Here is a 17,106-nt window from a genome sequence, read left to right as displayed (position 1 = left end):
GGAGTCATGTCCTCCACCTCTACATGCTCTGCCTCCAGGTCCCACTACTATTTTCCTGGAAGTAGTCTGCACTGAGTTCCATGGCACAGTAGCCCAGCAAGGACAGAATCCCACCCAGAACCCACCCTCACTGCTTCCCTGATTGTTTTTATTATATAGTCAGGACACAAACAAACACATAAAAAGATTCACCTTCATATTTAAACATTCTATGTACATTTGGCCATGACAAAAATTTGGTGTTACATTAAAAAATCAGAGATTTAGGGTTTGCAAAATAAAGGTTATGACATTTTAAAAATACCAATGTTGTGATTTTTTAAAATTAAATTTAATCATCAGAACCTCCACCTGGTTTTCCATATCTAACCTTATTTCTGCCCTTACACCTACAAACTCAGGGCTGAGGAGATAGCTCAGTCGGTAGAGTGTTTGCCTTGTAAGCATAAGGCCATGGGTTCGATACCCAGCACCCAAAAAAACAAAACAAAACAAAAAAAACACCTACAAACTCTACCTCCACCCCACAGGTAGCTCTAAGTCCAAGGTAAAAGCTCAGTCATCTCTTATGATCTTAGTAATGCTGCCCTGAGTCAGCCCACCTTCCCACCTTCATCACTGTTTTTATCAAAGAGCAAAGGCCTATCAGAGGAGCAGCTGATCTACTCCCATCTATTTTAACCACTGGATCCCAACAAGATGGAAGCTTTGTCTCCTTTAGAACCATCTCTAGTTGTCTAACATGACAACAATGCTCTCAGACCTCTCCCAAGGCTAGTCTCCACGGCTTCTTATGACAGTGCGCTTGGTTCTGTGTTTAGTTCCTCCTGACTCCAGATTTCAAGTAAGCAATTATAAAAACCTATGAGGTGATGATGTCTCATTAACCTAGGATTCTGAGGTCTTTATTTCATGGATGTTTAATAATCTATCCAGACAAGAAGAAGGAAAAATAGTATAATATTAATAGAACTGGCTATTACTGTTTCATAGGAACAAAGCAGCTCTTTGATTATGGGACTGAATGCAGTTTGAATATTATATTTGATATTAAGTTACTCAAGAATACACACCTTTCTTTAAAGATGGTACCACATAAATGTCCTTCTCAGTCTCATTAATATTCTACATATGGTAAAATGCTCATTTATCCCTAAACTGATCTAACTATTTTTTTTTTAACTGAGCATGTCTTGAGGGGATAACAGCAATATGATTGATTTCCTTTAAAACAAATTTTCTCCCTGAGTTTACATGTGAAAAGGCAATGAATATCAATTTTTCATAAATGTGACTGCTTAAAAGATGACAACGCAAAGTGACAAGATAGAAAAACTTTAATAAACATATGAGATATTCAGGCCCAACTAAGATAATTATAACAACAACAATAGATTCAACACCACACTGAAGTGTTATGCATTCCATTCTTAGCTCCTACCACCAGATAAACATGAATCATAGGTAGAAATAAGGCATGTCTAGCACTAGAAGCAGCATCACAGTTCAATAGCAGAATAAAGCAGAAAATGGTCAGGTAAACAAATATTACAACACAAAGTGCACTGGTGATGAACTGCAATAAAGTAGCATCAGTGATGTTCACTATGTGTTTTTACTAAGCCCATTTGTAAACATTCACATTAACTACTGCCCCCAAAACCTACCAACCAAACAAACAAAAATCATCTTTTGTGCCTATAAATCATAAATACTTTTGCATTCCACAGTTCTTTTGTCTTGATGGCTTCCCATGAGCTGTGCTAAGTTGCTCCCACTCACTTCTCCATCATGAGTGGTTCCAGTTCCAGAATCTCATTCATCCTCAGAACTTCTTCATAGAGCAAATAACTCTGCAGGCTTCGGGGAAGTGGCAGCTGCTGGATAAAACTGTCAGATCGTAAGTGCTCTGGCTTCAGGCTGGACCGAATTTTCAAACGACAAAGATGTGTTAGGGACGGAACAGCAGCTGGAGAGACAAACAAAGCAAGAACAACTTTTTTCTTTCTTTCTTTTTTTTTTTTTTTTCTTTTTGAGGAATGGAGGCACTGAGGATTGAAACCAGGGCCTCACAAATGCTAGGCAAGCATTCTGCCACCAATCTATATCCCCAGCCCTTTTTATTTTATTTTGAGACAGCGTTTCACTACACTACCCAGGCTGGCCTTGACCTTGCAATCCTGCCTCAGCCTCCAGAGTCACTGGGATTACAGATATGTACCACCATGCCTGGCTGAAAAATATTTTTTTGAACAAAATGATGTATCTTTATATTAAGGTAAATGCCTTCTCCCTTGGCCTTCTGGGAAGTAAAGGGAAAGTGATATGTTGCTTAGATGTTGAAAGAAGACTGCTTGGGCCAGAATGATCACATAGCCTTATTCAATTTTTTCTGCTACAGCCTTCATCTGGTTCCTCTCCCTCCAGTTGGTTGGTCACACATTCAAAGTTGGCATCTAGAGACATAAAATCTAAATCTTCAAATTCTAAATATCTGACAATGCTAGTTGGTACTTAAGAAATGATGAACTAACTTTAGAAATGACAGAACTCACAGCAACAATGCCACTTCCCTTAGTTGGCTTCATTGCTATTGGTCTCTAGGTCTACTACATCAGATGTATGGCTTGCAAAATTTCCTCTTTTTGGCTGTGACATAAAATGTGACAACACTGGCACAAAGAAAAGTAAAATATTCATTGAGTGCCTTCTATGTCACATGCCATTCACTTCACTTACACTTTTTATTTTTATTATCTCTTTGAGGGGTGTGTATGTGTATAATTTTTATTTGTTTATGTATTCTTTTGGTGCTGGGGACAGAACCCAGGGCCTCATGTGTGCTAAACACACACTATCAGACCCTGAGGTATATATTATCATGTTAAAGATAAGAAAACAGAAGTTTAAGAAGAAATTTAAGTAATTCTCTATGTTAGCTTTTTCATCACTGTGACCAAAATACCCAACAAGAACAACTCAGAGGAGGAAAAGTTTATTCTGGCTCATGGTTTCAGAGGTTCAGTCCATGGGTGGCCAACTCCATTGCTCCAGGTTTAGGATGAGGGACCACATCATGGCAGAAGAGCAACAGCAGAGGAAAGCTGCTTACCATATAGCAGTCAGGAAGCATAAAGAGAGGAGAAGGCACCAGGAACAAAATATAAATCCCCCAGGTTCACCACTAGTTACCCACTTTTTCCAGTTCACCCCACCTGCCCACAGTTACTACCCAGTTAGTCCATTCAAATTATTAATCCCTCAAATGGATCAATCCACTGATTATGTTATAGTTCTCATAGTCACCTTTGACCATCCCTGAATTAACACAGGAGTTTTGGAGGAACACCTCATATCCAAATCACTACACTTTCCAAAGGTGACAGAGCTAGTAAAGGGGCAGAAACAGAATTTAAACTCAGATCTACTTGAATCCAAAGCCCCTGTATGTGAGTGGGTGTTTGCTAAAGCCACAGCAGACAAAAGCTAATTAATGGAAAGTTGACTAATAGTTTTTACTTGAAATATGGGAAAACAAGTAAAGGGAGCATTGGAGGAATACACAGAGATACGTCAAAAAAGCATACCCAAACTGCAAACACCAGTTTTTTAAAGGTGTAAGGAGGCTGACTATGTTCAACTATCAAGTATACTTTTACTTAGTAAGATCAGGAACAGTAATTGGTTAAGGAAAGTCACTTTAAAGGAGGAAATAAACCATATATACTTTAAACACTGTAATTTAAAAATTTAAACATAAACACATCCATAAAGCATCACTGTAGCCTGCAGTTTCACTTCTTTAAGTTATAGCACTGATTTAAAGATATGTATGAAACAAGGTGAATACATACTCCTTCTATATTTTTACAATATCTTTCGTATCTTTTGGTTGTCTTACCCACATCTAATTCACCATCCATTTCTGTTCTGTGATTATCGTTAAGCTAACTGCTATGGTTAGCACCTACAGTACCAGTTACTCAGGAGGCAGAGGTAGGAAGATTGCTTAGCTGAAGAGTTCAAGGCCAGCCTGAGTAATAAAGAAAGACCCTATCTCTCAAAACACAAATAAATAATAATAATAAAGGCATTTCACTTTGCCCTAATAGAAACAATAATTCTCTTTTCAACCTCATAATTCAATGGTCAATGTAATCTGTAATAAAATTATTTGAATACAATAATATGCACAAATGCAATAAAAGTTTCAGAAATAAGCATAACACAAATTCTTGGTAATCACACAACTCAGTTGATGGGGACAAAAGTATGTTGGCAGGCTGAGGATACAGCTCAGTAGAGTGGTTGCCTCACATGCAAAAGACCCTGAGTTCAATCCCCAGCACCACACACACAAAAAAAAGTATGCTGGCATTCTAGAGAGTAGACTACCAACTTCAAATACTGAGCATGTCATGAGCACAGTCAGATGGGCTTAAGAGAGGAAATGACATGCCTGGCTAATCTACTTTGTGGGTTAAAGTGAGAATGGTTAAGATTATATCTACTTAGATTCAATTAGAACCTTCATTCTGAACATTCTTGTTAATGTGGACAATTCTTGCATACCCAGAAGAAAGAGAAAGGATGGCTATGTATCCAGAGGAGAGTTGCCCACTTAGGGATAGGGGATCCTTAATGCTAACTAACCCAACTTCTCTGGTTTGACAGACTACACTGACTTAAAACTCCTCAGACTGAATGGAAAGAGTTCCTCTGGATGCCCCAAAGCCTCCTGCAGAGCCAACAAGTCTTTCCAGGTTATCAGACTACATCACTGGAACCTCATCTTCACAGCTTAATGAATCATATGGTTATGCTCATGTGGGTGGAAGCTTGGCCATTTGTGAGCAAACTACATTGGACCAGCATACATTTGTCAGTGGAAGTTTAAGTAATTTGCCCACATGACACCACATCTCAACAACAAAACAGCTATTGCTAACTAGATCCAAACATTCTAACTCCAAGTCTAAAAGCCCAGAATAATTCTCTAAATCTTTTAAACCACTGAAACTACTGTAAGTTTCAGAAGATCTTTCCATTTAATTAAGAAAAAAAAAGGCAGATATTGTTTCAGATTTTAAATGCACTATGTTGGTTTTCTTTGTGAGAGCATAACAAACCACTGGTCTAATAAAAATAATACAGGTAAGAACTGTATTCAATTGAACTGAGGGAGACTTTCATCTGCATATTATCAATAGAGGCAATACTATATGCCCATCAGTGCCTTTCTGGTTTAATATGACAGTGAACAACAAGGTAATTTTATAACCATATATGCAATATCACAAAGCACACAAATCTCCTAGAAAAGATTCAGTGATGCATAGTATTTCTAGATGTATTGCCACTAGGCTAAAGAAGATGAAGCTATGCCATGAATTTATCATATAAAAAGGCCATAGAAGCTGTAGTTAATTTCCTTGAAACATATTTTCAAGGAAATCTGTTAAAAACATATATGCTGATTTGTTAAACAACTTTCTATAGTTCTTAGATTGTGGTACTGATCACAGCCTAGAAAATGATATCTGAAAACCATGCTACACTTTTAACTCTTTTCTGACCCAATCATTTTCTATTTGGTATGTTAGACCCATTTTTTTTATAGATCTACTAGCAGGCAAACAACCTTTAACTTGTTATTTCTATAGAGAATACTTCAATTCTGTTAATTTTGCTATATGTATTGACAACAGTCAAAATAAGCTACATGTTAAATGAAGTTTTATTGAAAGCAAAAGCAGAAGAGGCTGGGCTGTAGTTTAGTGATATAGCACTTGCTTTTGGCATGTGTGAGGCCCTGGGTTCAATCCCCAGCACCACCAAAAAAAAAAAAAAAAAAGAATCAAAACTAGACACAATCATTAAAACAAACTTCACAACTCTTAATTAATTTTGTTCATTAATGCCAACAGTTACCATAGCACAGAACTACATTGAATGCATCCACTGTATTCTCCACAATCATTCATCACTTGACTGCCCTCACATAATGGTCAAAATCTACCTGAACTGTTATTTCTTTGGCTCCTTTGTTTTATTTTCCACATCAAAGGTATTTATTTGACTTCTGGGTCTTCTATTAACATTTATATTTTCATCATTAATATATTTTGTTTGAAGTTGGTTTCCACTCCTTTGTTCTCAGTGTTCTTTATTCACAGTATCTCTCCCCTTCCCCATCACTGATAACAACTAAAATCTCTGGAGGAAATACAAAAGGTATTTCTTTTACATTCTCTACCTGAGAATTCTGAAAAATAAGTAATAGATTGGCACAGGCAGTCAAAATTTAAAAGAATAACTAGTATAGTGGCAATAAATGGAAAAGGCACTATCCAATAATAAAACCTGTGCCAGAGTTAAGGAGCACTAGTTGTGTGACCTTGGGCAAGTCATTTAAATATTCTGACCTTCCTCTATAAAATGAGTATAATGCTTCCTCTATAAAATGAACAAAATGGCACTTTCCTGCATCAAAAGGCTATTACTGAGGTTCAAGTTATAACACACTGGCAAAAGTATTTTCATTTGGTTGACTGACTGATTGATTGATTTTGGTTACTGCAGATTAAATCGTGGGGTGCTTTACCACTGAGCTACATCCCCAGCCCTTTTTATTACGTTTTTGAGACAGGATCTCACTAAATTTTAGCTCAGGCTGGCCTCAAACTCATAATCCTCATCCACCTTAGTAGCTGGGATTACAGATGTGTCCCAGCACACCCTGTAGCATTTTATAAATTACAAAGTACTATACAAATCCTAGGCACCATCAAGTCTAATGATCTCCAAATGTTTTGACTGCACACCCAATCAGTAAAACGTGTTTGAGAGAAAACCAAGAGGCGAATGTTTTCTTTCATATGTGGAAGCTGGAATAAAATCAGGGAAAAAAGGTGGTTGGAGAGGGGATCAGAAGGAGAGGGGAGTAGAAGGAGAAGAACAAGAGAGAGAGAGGAAGGAAGAGAAAGGAGAAGAAACATGGAATGAATTTAACAAAGTCGTATTACATTCATATAATATAAAGTTACCAAAGGGAATTCACCTTCATGCATATGTAGAAAGGATCGATCAAAAATAAAGGAGTTAAAGGAAGATCTGTAGAGGTGGAGAAGGAAAATAGGGGAGAAGGGAAGAAAATGGAGGGGGATGTATGGTTTTGTCAAAATGAACCCAAACACTAGGTATAATTATAATGCTCTAAAAAAAAGAAATCAGGCCAGGTACAGTGGCACACACCTGTAATCCCAGCGACTTGGGAGGCTGAGTCGGGAGTATCACAAGTTCAAGGCCAGCCTCAGCAATTTAGCAAAGCCCTCAGCAACTTGGTGAGACCCTGGTCAAAATAAAAAATTTAAAAAGGGCCAGGGTTGTGACCTAGTGGTTAAGCCCTAGGTTCAATCCCAGGTATTGGGGAAAAAAAAAAAAAAAGTTGGGGAAAAAAGTATTTGAGAACAGAACCAATGTGTGTTTATTTATTTATACATAAATTACATGCATATTATTAGAGCAACTTTATTTGCACATTAAAATAAACACAATTAAAATAAGCTAAAATGCAATAAGGTATGTTTTAAATAACTTCATTTCTTTATTAAAGGTATAAAATCCCTTTAAATACTAATATTTCAACAAAAGTAAAGTCATTGACTAAGTTTTAACTTAATTCTTAGTGGTTTAGCAATTCCAAAATTTAGCCATTCTACATTCAGTTTATTTTGATCCTTGGGCCATAAAGCCTGCCACAACCGAAAAAAAAAGTCTTATAAAAGCAGGTAGACCCAAATGATGAAGTGCTGTGGAGAGCCGTCCATATCTAGCAGAATCTGATTTTGGTTGAGCCATGGGATATGGAGGTCTGACTCCCAGGAACTGGCAGCCATGAGACTGTTCCAGACAGCCTGAAAGTGGCCCTGTGTGGGAGTGGCTTACCATCTGATTGATATGCTAGTTCCCTAAACATATGGCTTCCCTACCTCCACCTCATCCTGTTCATCACAGAAGCCCCTCCTGTCTTGGTCCCCTTTGCCTGTGTGACTATAAAATAAAAGGAAAGGTGGGCTACTCCACCTTGTTAGAGGCCAGATCTGGTATGGCCCGATTCATCACGCCCCCTCCCATTTGAAAAGAGCATTGGCTCTTGTGTGTTTGTTGATTAGATAAGTTTATTGGTAATTAATTGATTTATTGCTGGCATGCCGTTCTCTGGCAGTTATGCGGCTGAAACCCCTGCAAAGTACATTATGGCTTAACTGAACTAAGGATTCTATTCTATCCATTTACCTCATGCAAAATCTTTTAATCAAAATTCATCTTGTAATTCTATTGTTCCTGATAGCAATCAATTTATAAGTTAATTAGAAAGCTTTCCTTCTAAAACTTTTAGTAAATGAATTCAAAATCCAGGGGAACTGTTTCTAAGTGTGATAACATGAATTTTTTCTAGGTGGCGTACCTCATTTTTAATAAGAAAATCATGTCACCAAAGAAATACTCCCCAGTGCCTATTTTCAAAATCATCTCCACATAGCAAAAATTTCTTTTAGAAAGCAGTTACTTTCTCACCGGTTAAAATGTCATCTTTTCCTTAAATCAACAAAATTTTTACAAAATATATATTAGGTTGCATAGTACTGATAGCCACTTATCACCAAGATAAAAAAGGGCAAGAAAAGTGGAAGAATTGTATTTTCATAAAAGCAAAACAAGTAGTTCATCTTTATGTCCAAGGACTCTTTCATACATTATGTTCCAAGATGATGAACAAACTTTGGGATGCATAAACCGTAACAGTGGTCACTCTCATCTCACTATAAGTACTGAGGACTCACATATTTTAAAGGTCATGTTTTCTTAAATTACCCATGGCAGTATTACTTCATGCAATTCTGGTTTCAACTCTTCCTGTATTAACCTCATTTCATGTTACCTCCATCACCTTATTCTTAGACAAAAGACAGTCGTGGTCATTCTTACCTAACTTTTCCAAAAATCATCTTCCTATTAAGAGAGTCATACTGTTGCAAATACATCTTTGCTGGTATATCTTTCATTAAGTGACCCTCCTCATGTTAACAAACACCTAAGCTGAAATGTGTTATAAATATTATAAATCATCTTCCATCTCAGAATACCACACTTTCTACCTGCAGGATCCCTTTCCCTACCCTGCCTGGCTTAACTCTTTAACAATATAGTCTATGCTCCTTTAAACAGTATTTTACTTTGTTCCCACATTATTACAACTAGTTTTACTGTGACAAGAAAAGTGTGTATTTTCCCAAAGATATGTGAGTTATTGTCTTTTGCTACTGAATAAGAAAACTCAAAGAGAGGTCTAAGCATTTATCATTATATTTAGTAAATTTTGTAAAAACTGACTTAAACATTGACTTAAAAAAATCACAGGGTTTAACTTCATGTTCTGGATGCTGAAATTAGCATCTTGATGATTATGAATTTTTCATTAGCAAATATCTTCAGGCAACTGATACCTTAAGGGCAGGGCTTACTGTTAACATAGGTAAAGGTGAGATCATATTTCAAATACTTTTCTTGGTAATTCTGAAATTCTTGTCAGCTCCAATTATGTGGTAGTCTTTTTATTTTAGGTTTTTATTCACTGTTTTATTTTTATTGTGCATATTTAAAGTGCAGAACATTTTGTTACACTTATCTTGATGTAGATACTCTTAGTAAAGTAAGAACTACAGTTGAGCAAATTAATATATCCATCATCTCATATTTATATATCCTTGTGTGTGTTGAGAGTACCAAAAATCTATTCTGGCAAATATACAATATAAAACACAGTAATATTAACTGTAGTGCTCATGACACACAGTAAGTAGATCTTTAGACTTACTCGTTCCACATTACTTTGTACCCTTGATCTATATTCTCCCATTTCCTCCATCACCATCACACTTGTCCCTAGTAACCTACGTGGTTGACATTTTTATTATTTAACATGGCTCATAAAGAACAGGAGAAAGCAGTTCTACAATTATTTCATTGATTCATTTTGCTTGCACTTTTAGTATTATCCACACAAAATACCACTTCTTTGCAGAAATCTTCTAAAGACACTTAACCAACTGGAGGAACTGGTTAAGTTAAAACTAGATAATCACAGGACCACTGATCACATGCGAACTACAATTCCCAAAAGCACAACACATAGAGTTGTACAGTCAACCACATGAGCCCTACTTTAGGAAGCTCTGAGCTAACGCATGTAAATACACAGGTTCAAGCACTTGATCATGTGTGTTAATGGGGGGGAAGACAAATATTTAATCATGTAACTATACCCTCACTATCAGATAAAATGAAAGGAAACTTAATCACTGATTAGCAATTACATCTTCCTCCCCCCATCTTTAAGATACCTCTCTGGAGCCTGGAGTATTTGAGGAGTAACTAAAATTATCTAGTTTAAGTATTTTCCTGCATTTATCAAATGAAAAAATGAATCCTGGTCTCAGAATCTCCCCCAAAATTAAAAATCTATTCTTCATTTCCCTAACTTGTTTAGGAAACTACAACACAGAAATCTGGGACACTCAGAGAATAATTAAGCTCAATATTATAAAGAACATTTTAACTCTCTCCAAAGTTTTTCTATAAAGTCCTCTGGAATCCCCATTCTACCATCAATACTGTCCTCCCCTCTTGTCCTCATAGAAGTCTAATCCTCCCAGGGAAATTACTTCCTTGACCAATTTCTAAAATAGAATTTTCTCATCTTCCACTCCCTTGTCACTTGCCCCAAGGTCTAGGAAATAACTGTAGTGTTCTCATAGTTGTTTTACACCACTTCAGATCCATGCTTTTCTGTATTCCAACATGCACCACTTTCTATCCTTCCAAAGTTTTTCTCCCTTCCTACTTCCTACTGAGGCCTCGGGTGCCCTGACGTTTTCCCCAAATAGTCTATTGTGAGAAGCCATCCTTATTTAGCAGAACCAGACTAGGTTGAGCCATGGGACACAGAGGCCTGACTTCTAGGAAATGCCAGGAAGTATGTAGTGCTGCATGGGAGTGGGTGCCTGTCTCCTGGAATTTTCCCCCAAGAGGATGGCTCCCCTAACTCCACCCTATTCTGTCTATCATAGAAGAAGCTCCTCCTGGTCCTTGCCCCCTTTACCTGTGTGTCTATAAATAAAAGAGAGTTGGGCAAGTTGTTGTTAGAGACCAGAGCTGTTATGGCCAGACCAGTCACACCCCCTCTCTCATAAAAAGAGTATTGGCTCTTGTGTGCTTATTGAGTAGATATTTAGGTAACAGAAAAACCACCAACATCCTCCTCCGGAAGTTAACCCTTTCCTCCTCCACGTGGGACATGGCAGAGAGGACCCCCATAGTCTATGAGGTCCCTTCCTTTCTCAGTTTTTTTCCTATCTGGACTAGATTTCTTGGGTCCATCCCTTCAACTATGTTTTCAATTCCTAATTAGTAACTGCCAGAGCAAGTACTGATTTCTATGTACCTATTCTGACAATCCCCAGGATCAATCTGAACATTTTCTTACTGCCCCTCAACATAGAGAAGCATAAGCCATGCTGGTAAAGAAAGATTACATAACCACATGAACTGCTATCACTTCTGTCCTCCACCAGGCTCGCAGAGTTGCTAAGCAAATCTTTTACTGCAACAATTCCAAATCATCAGGTCTCCTATTCAGCTCTCACATCAATTTTCTTAGCAAAACTTTATCCCTACTTGAGAGTAAACACACAAGATCTTCCAGGCTCTCTTCTCTGAGAGACAACACATCCTTCCATGATCCCACATCCTTCCCTTTTAGTCACTGCACTAAACATCTACATTCACTTTATTTTTTTAATTCACATAATTTTTTACTTAAAATTCTACTGTAGCTGGGGAGATAGCTCAGCTGGTAGAGTGCTTGCCTCGCTGATACACAGCTGACAGGTTATTAAAGAATTTATTTATTAAGAAATTAATGGATTTAGAGAGCTAGATTTATAAGTGTCTACCTATAGAAATGCTTCTAAATAGACTCTTCATTGAATACTTCTGACTGTGCTCCACATTTGGAACTAAAAGTACAGACTGAATGGTTAGAAGTTCTCAAATGAACAGGCTATCAGAAGCTAAAGCTTCTGTCTAAGCCACTTTTCCATCTTCAATTTAGGTCATTTCACCTGATCATATCAAAACAAATTTAATATTATTCTTTTAATATTATACTCTGTAATTTCCAAACTTACAAAGGAAAGTATGTGGATTAAATGAGATGAACAGTTTTTAGAACTCATCCACAATAATTCTTCACATTTCCCTGATATGAGGGAATGGTTTCTTTAAAAATGAACTGTCATTGGAAGCAAGTAGGTAGAAGCCGAACTCCCACCACTCAGTCTTCAAAAGAACTGAGCTAGAACATCCGGGGTAGTCCCCTTGTCTTCCCTTTAGGTAACACAAAACATCTCATTCGTGGATTTAGACCAAAAAATATTTTTATGATCAGATATGGAGAACGAGAAATATGCCCTCTTGTTTTCAAGGGGTAAGCTCTCAAAAATCAACAAATGGAGCTGGGGTTGTAGCTCAGCTGCAGAACACTTGCCTAGCAATGGTGAGACACTGGGTTCAATCCTCAGCACCACATAAAATAAATAAATAAAACAAAGATATTGTGTCTATCTACAACTGAAAATATTTTTTAGAAAAAATCAACAAATGTAGGAAAACTGATAAGTGCCTTAACACTGCCAATATACTGGAGAGGGAAGAAATGGCTAGAGGAGTATCTGGAAACATGTAGAAGAGGACATGATTTAGAGCCAAATTTCTAGAAATAAAAGTCAGTAAGTTATAAGAGGTAAGAGAACATTGCCAATCAGAGGACGTTAAAGTCATGGAGAATATATTAGCAAATTGTGAGGTGCATATTTGGGGAAACAAGTATTACTCTATTAACATTCAGAGTGCATAGGATAGGAAGACACTGCAGGGACAGATTATGAAGGGCTTTCATTCTGAGAGAAATTAGGTTGCTATAATAGATTTTTAAAAAGAGATCTGGTATTTTCAAACTTCTGTTTTATTTAATGGTGATTTGAGAATAATATTAGAAACTGGGCATTTAGAGGAGTACTGAAGCTAAGCATGTCAGAAATGATAACTAACAAACAAAAGCCATGGAAGGGACAAAATAAGAATGGTTTTGCAAATTATTTACAAAGTGACACTGACAGTAGATGGTAATCTACACACTGTAAATAGTGTTTCTCCAAGATGGAAGGACTTCCCCTTCTACCACTGCAACAATTGAGCAGGATCACTAAACTAAGAAGTTACTTTTCTCAACACTACAAGAGACAATGAAGAATATCATTATAAAACAGTCATTTCCTTTATCAATTTTTTTACTTTTAGCATAGTCTAACCTCCTCACCTTCCCTTTGTTATAATTCTGTGGACTTTTAAGTGTGCCCCTAAGAAACAAGTCAAAAGAAGATATGTAGTACAGAAAGAATGCCTTATAAAAAGATGAGAATTAAGATTACTGCCTCTTTCTCTATCTGCATTTATTTATTGGTCTCCCCAAAATGAGTTCTGCATCCACTACGGATCTCTATCCAAACAATATGAACCACGTTAAAAAGCATTCTCCCCAGAATCACGTACACCTCAGTGCAGATCACATATATAACTTGGAGAAGAGGTACTGGCTGACATTTCACATCATCTAGTCCTTCTTTACCTAACGAATGGTGGATCCCCAAATGTTCACAATCTCCAGTACATATTTTATGAGCCATGAGCAAATGGTGTGCTCAGTGGAGGCTTCATCTAGTGCCCCTGTCCTAATCCTGACAACAAATGTCATATGGAAATCACCCAAAAGGGTCATGGCAAGTGGAAGAGGCAAGAGGAACTCAGTAGCAGGTTCTGGTGCTATCTTTACAACAGCTGTTTTCATGTCTCCTCATTACCAAGAGATTCAGCTCCCCTTCCCTTTTTAGAATGTTACAGAAGAAGCCTCTTGAAGCACAGATCTCTATAGTTTATTTTCATCATCTTAAAAACCAGGAAGAAACATAAGCAAAATGAGAGCTCTCATGATGGGCCAGTTCTTCAATTTATAGATAGTTATTTCAATTTCTAAGGTTCTAAACTCTGCAACTAAGGCCTACCAAGATGGACTGGTCATCAAGAAAAAGACAGGCATACCTCATTTTCAAATCAAGGACCATGAACTCTGCCTTAACTCCTTAACAATCTTCCACACCTGGCACCAACACCCTTCTCACAGCCATGGTTTTTATGCCTTTATAAAAAGTTGATCTTTTAACAATACAGGTTTAAACTGCACAGGTCCACTTATACATGGATTTTTTTTTTTTTTGAGATTTTGAACAATTTGAAAAACCATGTAACCTAACTAAAAATATCAAAAAAATCAAGAAAAGGTTAGTATACAAATGCCTAAAATGACTCTTATTATTTAATATAAAATATACATAAATACACATAAAATATATACAAATTCATTATATAAAGCCAAAATGTACTGAAACTGTGGCACACAGATCACACGTAGCTCTATTCTCAGTTGAAAAAAATGCAAACTTAAAGATGCACTATTAAGCCATATCTGCAAAAAATTCATAGTAGTACATGAACTACTAAGTAATTTCATGTTCACCTGTTCTTGCTACTGCCATGAGCTCATATGTTGCAAGTTTTCCTAAACACACCTTGTGAATCTAATATCTCCCTGTAACTGCATACTGCCTTATAAAAGAAATCTCTCAGTGTTCACACAAATTTTTCACAGTATATAATACATATAATGTACAAAATATATGTTAATCTACTGTTTATGTTATTGGTAAGGATTCTGGTCAACAGCAGGTTATTAGTAGTTAAATTTGGGAGAGTCAAGTTATACATGGAGTTCAGTTAGCAGTGTTGGAGCAGAGGGTGAACCGACCGCTGCTGGTAGTCTGGATGCCAATTAGGCCAGAAGAAGTCACAGCTGAAGCAGTCAGTCCCTCACCATCACCACAACCAGAGGCCAAATCCCAGCTCTTGCCCTCAGCAGGGCAGACCATGCTCAGCACCATGGACAGGCACAGGGAGTTGCAGAGCTGGGGTTCATTTCAGTAGCTCCCCTGGCAGGGGCATGGTAACCAGAACAAAGGATTTGGGAACAGTAAAATGTTTCAACATAAGAAACAAGATATGGATGATTTCAACAGGAATGCTAACAAAAAAAGACGCAAAAAGAATAACCCCAGGAGAAATATCTTCATGGTATAGGAGTTGGAGACTGTAGATTTTGATGTTTCTGAAGGAGAAAAGTGTGTGAAGACAGAAAATGTTACAGGTCCTGGTGGAATTCCAATTCAAGGCAGCAAACATGCAACAGACCAAAACTATGGAAGATGTTATCCGTGCTATACTGTGGGTCCCCCACACAATTACCAGCAGAATTACCAGAAAAAATGAGAATGGAGGAAAGAATGAGGGATCAGAGAGGTTTGCAAAGGCCAGGCCCAACAATACTGACCCTACCTCAGAAGTTTCCCACACTACTGGAGAGGCGCTGTGGGCATCTACCACAGTATTCCAAACCCTCCCGTGCAGGGGAAAATGATGAAGGGTGCTGAAAACCAGAGAGCAGAACAACAAAGTAGAAGAGTGAGACAGAATATGTACGGGAGTTACCACTATTCCATCGGTGCCTTCTCACCAAAGACAGCCTGAAGAGGCCAGCAATGTAAAGGATAAGAAAAATCAAGGAAATGGGACTCGAGTTCAGCGGCCACCTCAGTACTTCTCCAATTTCAATTACCTGACAGACACCTAAAAAATTCTAGCCCCCCAAGAAGATGAAAAGACCAAAGCAACCAATTCACCAGCTGAGAATTCATCCACTCTGAAGGCTGAGCAGGGTGGGGCTGAGCAAATGTCAGTTTACCACCTTCACCATCATGTGCCATCCAATAAGAAGAAATGAGTATGAAATTTCAGCAATAAGAAATAAACAAGAGATTGGTGCTAAAGATTAAATGCTTGCTTTGTGCTCATTGACTAGATAACTACAGCTATAAATTATCTATGCAGCATGGGGCTTTCATTATTTTTACCTAAAGACATCTCTTTCTGGTAATAACAAATATGTGTTTTGTTTGTTAGTTTTGAAAGCCTGTTTTCTTTCAACATAACTTTAAACATTTTAAAACTGTTTCTATCTGGTGAAGTTAGATTTTTAAGACTTTCATTTTTTTAAATTTATTTTTATTGTAAACAAATGGGATACATGTTGTTTCTGTTTGTACATGGAGTAACAGCATACCATTTGTGTAATCATACATTCACATAGGGTAATGAGGTTTGAATTCATTCTGTTATTTTTCCCTTCCCCCCCCACCCCTCCCAACCCTCTTTTCCCTCTATACAGTCCCTCCTTCCTCCATTCTGACCCCCTCCCACCCCCCATTATGTGTCATCATCTGCTCATCAGTGAGATCATTCCTCTTTTGGATTTTTGAGATTGGCTTATCTCACTTAGCGTGATATTCTCCAATTTCATCCATTTGCCTGCAAATGCCATAATTTTATTATTCTGTATAGCTGAGTAATATTCCATTGTATATATATATACCACAGTTTCTTTATCCATTCATCAACTGAGGGACATCTAGGTTGGTTCCACAGTCTGGCTATTGTGAATTGAGAAGCTATGAACATTGATGTGGCTGTATCTCTGTAGTATGCTGATTTTAAGTCCTTTGGGTATAGGCCAAGGAGTGGGATAGCTGGGTCAAATGGTGGTTCCATTCTGAGTTTTCTAAGGAATCTCCACACTGCTTTCCAGAGTGACTGCACTAATTTGCAGCCCCACCAGCAATGTATGAGTGTACCTTTTTCCCCACATCCTCTCCAACACCTATTGTTGCTTGTATTCTTGATAATCACCATTCTAATTGGGGTGAGATGGAATCTTAGTGTAGTTTTGATTTGCATTTCTCTTAGTACTAAAGATGGTGAACATTTTTTCATATGTTTGTTGATTGCTTGTACATCTTCTTTGAAGCATCTGTTCATATC

At 37.4% G+C, this 17,106-nt stretch overlaps 1 protein-coding gene across 3 annotated transcripts in view; it reads right to left on the bottom strand.

The window, feature by feature from the left end:
* Nucleotides 1-1,319: 1,319 nt before the first annotated feature.
* The window catches only part of ASB3 (ankyrin repeat and SOCS box containing 3), a 95,947-nt gene continuing 80,160 nt past the window's right edge, over nucleotides 1,320-17,106 (bottom strand). For all 3 annotated transcript variants that reach the window (XM_079110229.1, XM_079110230.1, XM_079110231.1), the window contains one exon: nucleotides 1,320-1,969. In XM_079110229.1, the coding sequence (XP_078966355.1) occupies nucleotides 1,779-1,969 (191 nt within the window). In that variant the 3' untranslated portion in view covers nucleotides 1,320-1,778. The remainder of the gene's footprint in view (nucleotides 1,970-17,106) is intronic.

Source organism: Sciurus vulgaris (genome assembly GCF_902686455.1).
Source record: "Sciurus vulgaris genome assembly, chromosome: 14".
NCBI classification, from domain to species: Eukaryota; Metazoa; Chordata; class Mammalia; order Rodentia; family Sciuridae; genus Sciurus; species Sciurus vulgaris.
The sequence above is the reverse complement of the archived record's forward strand: the minus strand, read 5'-3'. Positions and strand labels throughout refer to the sequence as shown.